Source organism: Oncorhynchus nerka, unplaced genomic scaffold (genome assembly GCF_034236695.1).
Source record: "Oncorhynchus nerka isolate Pitt River unplaced genomic scaffold, Oner_Uvic_2.0 unplaced_scaffold_972, whole genome shotgun sequence".
Taxonomy (NCBI): domain Eukaryota; kingdom Metazoa; phylum Chordata; class Actinopteri; order Salmoniformes; family Salmonidae; genus Oncorhynchus; species Oncorhynchus nerka.
The window spans coordinates 239,155-251,028 of record NW_027040347.1 but is presented as its reverse complement, the minus strand read 5'-3'; the positions used below and the strand labels follow the sequence as shown (position 1 = coordinate 251,028).

Below are 11,874 nucleotides of genomic sequence, written 5' to 3'. Positions count from 1 at the left end.
GAGAGGAGGGTACATGATGTTATGGACCAGAGGTCATTAGCCCTCAGAGGAGGAGGGACCAGAACTTATAGGGCTCATATTTAGCTCAGATACAGCTCTGAGGAGGGTACATGATGAGGTTATGGACCAGAACAGTCATATAGCCAACAGCTCTGAGAGGAGGGTACATGATGAGGTTGAGGTTAGCCCTCAGAGGAGGACCAGTTATGGACAGAAGGGTCATATAGCTCAGAGGAGGTACATGATGAGGTTATGGACCAGAACAGGGTCATATAGAGGAGGAGGTACATGATGAGGTTATGGACCAGAACAGGGTCATATAGCTCCAACAGCTCTGAGAGGAGGGGTACATGATGAGGTTATGGACCAGAACAGGGTCATATAGCCAACAGCTCTGAGAGGATGGGGTACATGATGAGGTTATGGACCAGAACAGGGTCATATAGCCCTCAGAGGAGGAGGGTACATGATGAGGTTATGGACCCAGAACAGGGTCATATAGCCCTCAGAGGAGGAGGGTACATGATGAGGTTATGGACCAGAACAGGGTCATATAGCCTCAGAGGAGGAGGGTACATGATGAGGTTATGGACCAGAACAGGGTCATATAGCCATCAGCTCTGAGAGGAGGGTACATGATGAGGTTATGGACCAGAACAGGGTCATATAGCCATCAGCTCTGAGAGGAGGGTACATGATGAGGTTATGGACCAGAACAGGGTCATATAGCCAGAACTCAGCCCTCTGAGGAGGAGGGTACATGATGAGGTTATGGACAGAACAGGATCATATAGCCAACAGCTCTGGAGAGGAGGGTACATGATGAGGTTATGGACCAGAACAGGGTCATATAGCCAACAGCTCTGAGAGGAGGGTACATGATGAGGTTATGGACTCAGAACAGGATCATATAGCCAACAGCTCTGAGAGGAGGGTACATGATGAGGTTATGGACCAGAACAGGGTCATATAGCCAACAGCTCTGAGAGGAGGGTACATGATGAGGTTATGGACCAGAACAGGGTCATATAGCCAACAGCTCTGAGAGGAGGGTACATGATGAGGTTATGGACCAGAACAGGGTCATATAGCCAACAGCTCTGAGAGGAGGGTACATGATGAGGTTATAGACCAGAACAGGGTCATATAGCCAACAGCTCTCAGATACAGAGAGGAGGGTACATGATGAGGTTATGGACCAGAACAGAATCATATAGCCCTCAGAGGAGGGTACATGATGAGGTTATGGACCAGAACAGGGTCATATAGCCAACAGCTCTGAGAGGGGGGTACATGATGAGGTTATGGACCAGAACAGGGTCATATAGCCAACAGCTCTGAGAGGAGGGTACATGATGAGGTTATGGACCAGAACAGGGTCATATAGCCAACAGCTCTGAGAGGAGGGTACATGATGAGGGTAAGGACCAGAACAGGGTCATATAGCCAACAGCTCTGAGAGGAGGGTACATGATGAGGTTATGGACCAGAACAGGGTCATATAGCCAACAGCTCTGAGAGGAGGGTACATGATGAGGTTATAGACCAGAACAGGGTCATATAGCCAAAAGCTCTCAGATACAGAGAGGAGGGTACATGATGAGGTTATGGACCAGAACAGAATCATATAGCCCTCAGAGGAGGGTTCATGATGAGGTTATGGACCAGAACAGGGTCATATAGCCAACAGCTCTGAGAGGAGGGTACATGATGAGGTTATGGACCAGAACAGGGTCATATAGCCCTCAGAGGAGGGTACATGATGAGGTTATGGACCAGAACAGGGTCATATAGCCAACAGCTCTCAGATACAGACAGGAGGGTATCAGAACAGGGTCATATAACCAACAGCTCTCAGATACAGACAGGAGGGTACCAGAACAGGGTCATATAGCCAACAGCTCTGAGAGGAGGGTACATGATGAGGTTATGGACCAGAACAGGGTCATATAGCCAACAGCTCTGAGAGGGGGGTACATGATGAGGTTATGGACCAGAACAGGGTCATATAGCCAACAGCTCTGAGAGGAGGGTACATGATGAGGTTATGGACCAGAACAGGGTCATATAGCCAACAGCTCTGAGAGGAGGGTACATGATGAGGGTAAGGACCAGAACAGGGTCATATAGCCAACAGCTCTGAGAGGAGGGTACATGATGAGGTTATGGACCAGAACAGGGTCATATAGCCAACAGCTCTGAGAGGAGGGTACATGATGAGGTTATGGACCAGAACAGGGTCATATAGCCCTCAGAGGAGGGTACATGATGAGGTTATGGACCAGAACAGGGTCATATAGCCAACAGCTCTCAGATACAGACAGGAGGGTATCAGAACAGGGTCATATAGCCAACAGCTCTCAGATACAGACAGGAGGGTACCAGAACAGGGTCATATAGCCAACAGCTCTCAGATACAGAGAGGAGGGTATCAGAACAGGGTCATATAGCCAACAGCTCTCAGATACAGAGAGGAGGGTATCAGAACAGGGTCATATAGCCAACAGCTCTCAGATACAGACAGGAGGGTACCAGAACAGGGTCATATAGCCAACAGCTCTGAGAGGAGGGTACATGATGAGGTTATGGACCAGAACAGGGTCATATAGCCAACAGCTCTCAGATACAGAGAGGAGGGTATCAGAACAGGGTCATATAGCCAACAGCTCTGAGAGGAGGGTATCAGAACAGGGTCATATAGCCAACAGCTCTCAGATACAGACAGGAGGGTACCAGAACAGGGTCATATAGCCAACAGCTCTGAGAGGAGGGTACATGATGAGGTTATGGACCAGAACAGGGTCATATAGCCAACAGCTCTCACAGGAGGGTATCAGAACAGGGTCATATAGCCAACAGCTCTCAGATACAGAGAGGAGGGTATCAGAACAGGGTCATATAGCCAACAGCTCTCAGATACAGACAGGAGGGTACCAGAACAGGGTCATATAGCCAACAGCTCTCAGATACAGAGAGGAGGGTATCAGAACAGGGTCATATAGCCAACAGCTCTCAGATACAGAGAGGAGGGTATCAGAACAGGGTCATATAGCCAACAGCTCTCAGATACAGAGAGGAGGGTATCAGAACAGGGTCATATACCCAACAGCTCTGAGAGGAGGGTATCAGAACAGGGTCATATTTGTTAATTAAACTGTAGAGAGCTGTTATCATCATCACTACAATAGTCTCTACTTCCCAGGGATTTAAGAACAGAAACTATTAAAACAGAAATGAAATGCAGACAGTCAAAATATACTTTAATGGGTTGATTTGGTCAAACAACGCGGACGAGTGTCAAGGAGGTGAGGCGGACAGTCACTGTGTGTGTGTGTGTGTGTGTCCTCACTGAGGTGTGTGTGTGTCCTCACTGAGGAGGATAGGGGCCAGTGGGCGGTGGGGGAGGAGGGGAGGTGAGGCGGACAGTCACTGAGGTGTGTGTGTGTGTGTGTGTCCTCACTGAGGTGTGTGTGTGTGTGTGTGTGTGTGTGTGTGTCCTCACTGAGGTGTGTGTGTGTGTGTGTGTCCTCACTGAGGAGGATAGGGGCCAGTGGGCGGTGGGGGAGGAGGAGGTGAGGCGGACAGTCACTGAGGTGTGTGTGTGTGTGTGTCCTCACTGAGGTGTGTGTGTGTGTGTGTCCTCACTGAGGTGTGTGTGTGTGTGTGTGTGTCCTCACTGAGGAGGATAGGGGCCAGTGGGCGGTGGGGGAGGAGGGGGAGGTGAGGTGGACAGTCACTAGTTGTGTGTGTGTGTGTGTGTGTGTGTCCTCACTGAGGAGGATAGGGGCCAGTGGGCGGTGGGGGAGGAGGGGAGGTGAGGTGGACAGTCACTAGTTATGTGTGTGTGTGTGTGTGTGTGTGTGTGTGTGTGTGTGCGTGTGTGTGTGCGTGTGTCCTCACTGAGGAGGATAGGGGCCAGTGGGCGGTGGGGAGGAGGGGGAGGTGAGGTGGACAGTCACTAGTTGTGTGTGTGTGTGTGTGTGTGTGTGTGTGTGCGTGTCCTCACTGAGGAGGATAGGGGCCAGTGGGCGGTGGGGGAGGAGGGAGGTGAGGTGGACAGTCACTAGTTTAGTGTGTGTGTGTGTGTGTCCTCACTGAGGAGGATAGGGGCCAGTGGGTGGGGGAGGAGGGGGAGGTGAGAGAAGGGAGGTTGTGGTAGGGGTGAGAGGGGGAGGGACCAGGGGAAGGACATGTTGGGGGAGGAGGGGAGGATAGAGGGGGAAGGACTGGGGCTGGTAGGGGGAGGGTAGGGGTAGTGGGGCTGGTGTGTGTAGTACGGAGCCCCTTCGTATCGGGGTGGGGGACCCCAGTTGTCACGGCGGGGTGGACGACTCTGTTGCAAAGGCCTCTGGGACATCTGTGGTCTGGTGACGGAATCTCTATCTGGAAGAGAAAGAAAATGAGGTCACACACACACACACACACACACACACACACACACACAGACACGGGTTAAAGCTCAAATTATATACAGCCAACAACCATCACAATCTGAACCAACTGATCACTAACCCCCCACCCCACAACCATCACAATCTGAACCAACTGATCACTAACCCCCACCCCACAACCATCACAATCTGAACCAACTGATCACTAACCCCCACCCCACAACCATCACAATCTGAACCAACTGATCACTAACCCCCCACCCCACAACCATCACAATCTGAACCAACTGATCACTAACCCCCATCCCACAACTAGTAATTTAGTCCCAATGGCTCACAACAAAGCCCCCACCCCACAACTAGTAATTTAGTCAGGATGGTGGTCCCTACGGCTCACAACAAAGCCCCCACCCCACAACTAGTAATTTAGTCCCAATGGCTCACAACAAAGCCCCCACCCCACAACTAGTCATTTAGTCCCAATGGCTCACAACAAAGCCCCCACCCCACAACTAGTCAGGATGGTGGTCCCAACGGCTCACAACAAAGCCCCCACCCCACAACTAGTCATTTAGTCCAAATGGCTCACAACAAAGCCCCACCCCACAACTAGTCAGGATGGTGGTCCCAACGGCTCACAACAAAGCCCCCACCCCACAACTAGTCAGGATGGTGGTCCCAACGGCTCACAACAAAGCCCCCACCCCACAACTAGTCAGGACGGTGGTCCCAATGGCTCACAACAAAGCCCCCACCCCACAACTAGTCATTTAGTCAGGATGGTGGTCCCAATGGCTCACAACAAAGCCCCCACCCCACAACTAGTCAGAATGGTGGTCCCAATGGCTCACAACAAAGCCCCCACCCCACAACTAGTCAGGATGGTGGTCCCAACGACTCACAACAAAGCCCCCACCCCACAACTAGTCATTTAGTCAGGATGGTGGTCCCAACGGCTCACAACAAAGCCCCCACCCCACAACTAGTCATTTAGTCAGGATGGTGGTCCCTACGGCTCACAACAAAGCCCCACCCCACAACTAGTCAGGATGGTGGTCCCAACGGCTCACAACAAAGCCCCCACCCCACAACTAGTCAGGATGGTGGTCCCTACGGCTCACAACAAAGCCCCCACCCCACAACTAGTCAGGATGGTGGTCCCTACAGCTCACAACAAAGCCCCCACCCCACAACTAGTCAGGATGGTGGTCCCAACGACTCACAACAAAGCCCCACCCCACAACTAGTCATTTAGTCAGGATGGTGGTCCCTACGGCTCACAACATAGCCCCCACCCCACAACTAGTCAGGATGGTGGTCCCTACGGCTCACAACAAAGCCCCCACCCCACAACGAGTCATTTAGTCAGGATCGTGGTCCCCAAAGGCTCACAACAAAGCCCCCACCCCACAACTAGTCAGGATGGTGGTCCCAACGACTCACAACAAAGCCCCCACCCCACAACTAGTCATTTAGTCAGGATGGTGGTCCCCAACGGCTCACAACAAAGCCCCCACAACTAGTCATTTAGTCCCAACGGCTCACATCAAAGCCCCCCCACAACTAGTCATTTAGTCCCAACGGCTCACAACAAAGCCCCCACAACTAGTCATTTAGTCCCAACGGCTCACAACAAAGCCCCCACCCCACAACTAGTCATTTAGTCAGGATGGTGGTCCCTACGGCTCACAACAAAGCCCCCACCCCACAACTAGTCAGGATGGTGGTCCCAACGGCTCACAACAAAGCCCCCACCCCACAACTAGTCATTTAGTCAGGATGGTGGTCCCTACGGCTCACAACAAAGCCCCCACCCCACAACTAGTCAGGATGGTGGTCCCTACGGCTCACAACAAAGCCCCCACCCCACAACTAGTCAGGATGGTGGTCCCTACGGCTCACAACAAAGCCCCCACCCCACAACTAGTCAGGATGGTGGTCCCTACGGCTCACAACAAAGCCCCCACCCCACAACTAGTCAGGATGGTGGTCCCTACGGCTCACAACAAAGCCCCCACCCCACAACTAGTCAGGATGGTGGTCCCTACGGCTCACAACAAAGCCCCCACCCCACAACTAGTCATTTAGTCAGAATGGTGGTCCCAACGGCTCACAACAAAGCCCCCACCCCACAACTAGTCAGAATGGTGGTCCCTACAGCTCACAACAAAGCCCCCACAACTACTCAGGATGGTGGTCCTTACGGCTCACAACAAAGCCCCCACCCCAGAACTAGTCATTTAGTCAGAATGGTGGTCCCAACGGCTCACAACAAAGCCCCCACCCCACAACTAGTCAGAATGGTGGTCCCTACAGCTCACAACAAAGCCCCCACCCCACAACTAGTCAGGATGGTGGTCCCTACGGCTCACAACAAAGCCCCCACCCCACAACTAGTCATTTAGTCAGAATGGTGGTCCCAACGGCTCACAACAAAGCCCCCACCCCACAAGTAGTCAGGATGGTGGTCCCTACGGCTCACAACAAAGCCCCCACCCCACAACTAGTCATTTAGTCCGGATGGTGGTCCCTACGGCTCACAACAAAGCCCCCACCCCACAACTAGTCAGGATGGTGGTCCCTACGGCTCACAACAAAGCCCCCACCCCACAACTAGTCATTTAGTCAGGATGGTGGTCCCTACGGCTCACAACAAAGCCCCCACCCCACAACTAGTCAGGATGGTGGTCCCTACGGCTCACAACAAAGCCCCCACCCCACAACTAGTCATTTAGTCAGGATGGTGGTCCCTACGGCTCACAACAAAGCCCCCACCCCACAACTAGTCAGGATGGTGGTCCCAACGACTCACAACAAAGCCCCCACCCCACAACTAGTCATTTAGTCAGGATGGTGGTCCCCAACGGCTCACAACAAAGCCCCCCACAACTAGTCATTTAGTCCCAACGGCTCACATCAAAGCCCCCCCCACAACTAGTCATTTAGTCCCAACGGCTCACAACAAAGCCCCCCCCACAACTAGTCATTTAGTCCCAACGGCTCACAACAAAGCCCCCACCCCACAACTAGTCATTTAGTCAGGATGGTGGTCCCTACGGCTCACAACAAAGCCCCACCCCACAACTAGTCAGGATGGTGGTCCCAACGGCTCACAACAAAGCCCCCACCCCACAACTAGTCATTTAGTCAGGATGGTGGTCCCTACGGCTCACAACAAAGCCCCCACCCCACAACTAGTCAGGATGGTGGTCCCTACGGCTCACAACAAAGCCCCCACCCCACAACTAGTCAGGATGGTGGTCCCTACGGCTCACAACAAAGCCCCCACCCCACAACTAGTCAGGATGGTGGTCCCTACGGCTCACAACAAAGCCCCCACCCCACAACTAGTCAGGATGGTGGTCCCTACGGCTCACAACAAAGCCCCCACCCCACAACTAGTCAGGATGGTGGTCCCTACGGCTCACAACAAAGCCCCCACCCCACAACTAGTCATTTAGTCAGAATGGTGGTCCCAACGGCTCACAACAAAGCCCCCACCCCACAACTAGTCAGAATGGTGGTCCCTACAGCTCACAACAAAGCCCCACAACTACTCAGGATGGTGGTCCTTACGGCTCACAACAAAGCCCCCACCCCAGAACTAGTCATTTAGTCAGAATGGTGGTCCCAACGGCTCACAACAAAGCCCCCACCCCACAACTAGTCAGAATGGTGGTCCCTACAGCTCACAACAAAGCCCCCACCCCACAACTAGTCAGGATGGTGGTCCCTACGGCTCACAACAAAGCCCCCACCCCACAACTAGTCATTTAGTCAGAATGGTGGTCCCAACGGCTCACAACAAAGCCCCCCACCCCACAAGTAGTCAGGATGGTGGTCCCTACGGCTCACAACAAAGCCCCCACCCCACAACTAGTCATTTAGTCCGGATGGTGGTCCCTACGGCTCACAACAAAGCCCCCACCCCACAACTAGTCAGGATGGTGGTCCCTACGGCTCACAACAAAGCCCCCACCCCACAACTAGTCATTTAGTCAGGATGGTGGTCCCTACGGCTCACAACAAAGCCCCCACCCCACAACTAGTCAGGATGGTGGTCCCTACGGCTCACAACAAAGCCCCCACCCCACAACTAGTCATTTAGTCAGGATGGTGGTCCCTACGGCTCACAACAAAGCCCCCACCCCACAACTAGTCAGGATGGTGGTCCCTACGGCTCACAACAAAGCCCCCACCCCACAACTAGTCAGGATGGTGGTCCCTACGGCTCACAACAAAGCCCAAATCCATCTATGACAGCTTAAATCCATCTATGACAGCTTAAATCCATCTATGATATCTTAAATCCATCTATGATAGCTTAAATCCATCTATGATATCTTAAATCCATCTATGATAGCTTAAATCCATCTTAAATCCATCTATGACAGCTTAAATCCATCTTAAATCCATCTATGACAGCTTAAATCCATCTATGATATCTTAAATCCATCTATGATAGCTTAAATCCATCTATGATATCTTAAATCCATCTATGATAGCTTAAATCCATCTTAAATCCATCTATGACAGCTTAAATCCATCTTAAATCCATCTATGATAGCTTAAATACATATATGACAGCTTAAATACATCTTAAATCCATCTATGATAGCTTAAATCCATCTATGACAGCCCAAATCCATCTATGACAGCTTAAATCCATCTATGATAGCTTAAATCCATCTATGACAGCTTAAATCCATCTATGATAGCTTAAATCCATCTATGATAGCTTAAATCCATCTATGACAGCTTAAATCCATCTATGACAGCTTAAATCCATCTATGACAACTTAAATCCATCTATGATAGCTTAAATCCATCTATGACAGCTTAAATCCATCTTAAATCCATCTATGATAGCTTAAATCCATCTATGACAGCTTAAATCCATCTATGATAGCTTAAATCCATCTATGACAGCTTAAATCCATCTATGACAACTTAAATCCATCTTAAATCCATCTATGACAGCCCAAATCCATCTATGACAACTTAAATCCATCTATGACAACTTAAATCCATCTATGACAGCTTAAATCCATCTATGACAACTTAAATCCATCTTAAATCCATCTATGACAGCCCAAATCCATCTTAAATCCATCTATGACAGCCCAAATCCATCTATGACAGCCCAAATCCATCTATGATAGCTTAAATCCATCTATGATAGCTTAAATCCATCTATGACAGCTTAAATCCATCTATGACAGCTTAAATCCATCTATGATAGCTTAAATCCATCTTAAATCCATCTATGACAGCTTAAATCCATCTATGACAGCTTAATGATAGCTTAAATCCATCTATGACAGCTTAATGATAGCTTAAATCCATCTATGACAGCTATAGGTAGGGTTAAGGGTCTAATCAAGGGGAATCACTTGAAATGTCCCCATTTGTATTTCTTACAACACGCAGGATGAACCAGCCCAATACCCAGTCTAATAACTGAATAGGGGAGACTGGGGCAGGGGGTTCCACATGTTGGTGTCTCTCCCAATCTACAGAGTGCTGTACAGCACAATACCCAGTCTAATAACTGAATAGGGGAGACTGGGGCAGGGGGTTCCACATGTTGGTGTCTCTCCCAATCTACAGAGTGCTGTACAGCCCAATACCCAGTCTAATAACTGAATAGGGGAGACTGGGGCAGGGGGTTCCACATGTTGGTGTCTCTCCCAATCTACAGAGTGCTGTACAGCCCAATACCCAGTCTAATAACTGAATAGGGGAGACTGGGGCAGGGGGTTCCACATGTTGGTGTCTCTCCCAATCTACAGAGTGCTGTACAGCCCAATACCCAGTCTAATAACTGAATAGGGAGACTGGGGCAGGGGTTCCACATGTTGGTGTCTCTCCCAATCTACAGAGTGCTGTACAGCCCAATACCCAGTCTAATAACTGAATAGGGGAGACTGGGGCAGGGGGTTCCACATGTTGGTGTCTCTCCCAATCTACAGAGTGCTGTACAGCCCAATACCCAGTCTAATAACTGAATAGGGGAGACTGGGGCAGGGGGTTCCACATGTTGGTGTCTCTCCCAATCTACAGAGTGCTGTACAGCCCAATACCCAGTCTAATAACTGGATAGGGGAGACTGGGGCAGGGGGTTCCACATGTTGGTGTCTCTCCCAATCTACAGAGTGCTGTACAGCCCAATACCCAGTCTAATAACTGAATAGGGGAGACTGGGGCAGGGGTTCCACATGTTGGTGTCTCTCCCAATCTACAGAGTGCTGTACAGCCCAATACCCAGTCTAATAACTGAATAGGGGAGACTGGGGCAGGGGGTTCCACATGTTGGTGTCTCTCCCAATCTACAGAGTGCTGTACAGCCCAATACCCAGTCTAATAACTGGATAGGGGAGACTGGGGCAGGGGGTTCCACATGTTGGTGTCTCTCCCAATCTACAGAGTGCTGTACAGCCCAATACCCAGTCTAATAACTGAATAGGGGAGACTGGGGCAGGGGGTTCCACATGTTGGTGTCTCTCCCAATCTACAGAATGCTGTACAATCCTATCAAATGGAGATTCAAATGTGGGACGACTTCGCAAGAGGTCAACAGGTCACCCACCTGCTAAATCCATGTCAGCATCTCAAAACATTGAGGTGAATGTGTGTATTTTATAGGTGAATGTGTGTATTTTATAGGTGAATGTGTCTATTTTATAGGAGGTGAAAGTATGCTACATATGAACAATTGTTTGTTGAAAAGATAAAAGGGAGAGCTATATTTCAAACGTATTTCTGAGTCGCTAGGTCAAGTCATGTGGAAATTAGCATCATAGTTTGCTTGGTCAAGTCATGTGGAAATTAGCATCATAGTTTGCTAGGTCAAGTCATGTGGAAATTAGCATCAGAGTTTGCCAGGTCAAGTCATGTGGAAATTAGCATCAGAGTTTGATTGGAGTGGAAATTAGCATCATAGTTTGCTAGGTCAAGTCATGTGGAAATTAGCATCAGAGTTTTAGGTCAAGTTGGAAATTAGCATCAGAGTTTGCTTGGTCAGGTCAGGTGGAAATTAGCATCAGAGTTTGCTAGGTTAGGTCATGTGGAAATTAGCATCATAGTTTGCTAGGTCAAGTCATGTGGAAATTAGCATCATAGTTTGCTAAGTCAAGTCATGTGGAAATTAGCATCAGAGTTTGCTAGGTCAAGTCATGTGGAAATTAGCATCATAGTTTGATTTGTCAAGTCATGTGGAAATTAGCATCATAGTTTGCTAGGTCAAGTCATGTGGAAATTAGCATCAGAGTTTGCTAGGTCAAGTCATGTGGAAATTAGCATCAGAGTTTGCTAGGTCAGGTCAGGTGGAAATTAGCATCAGAGTTTGCTTGGTCAAGTCATGTGGAAATTAGCATCATAGTTTGCTAGGTCAAGTCATGTGTAAATTAGCATCATAGTTTGATTCGTCAAGTCAAGTGGAAATTAGCATCAGAGTTTGCTTGGTCAAGTCATGTGGAAATTA

At 49.7% G+C, this 11,874-nt stretch overlaps 1 protein-coding gene across 1 annotated transcript in view; it reads right to left on the bottom strand.

Annotated features, from left to right (window-relative positions):
* Positions 1 to 4,178: 4,178 nt before the first annotated feature.
* Positions 4,179 to 11,874, bottom strand: part of LOC135570627 (H/ACA ribonucleoprotein complex non-core subunit NAF1-like) — a gene marked incomplete at its 3' end in the record, with an annotated part of 36,698 nt that continues 29,002 nt past the window's right edge. The window contains exon 9 of the mRNA XM_065016575.1: positions 4,179 to 4,383. Within this exon, the coding sequence (XP_064872647.1) occupies positions 4,179 to 4,383 (205 nt within the window). The remainder of the gene's footprint in view (positions 4,384 to 11,874) is intronic.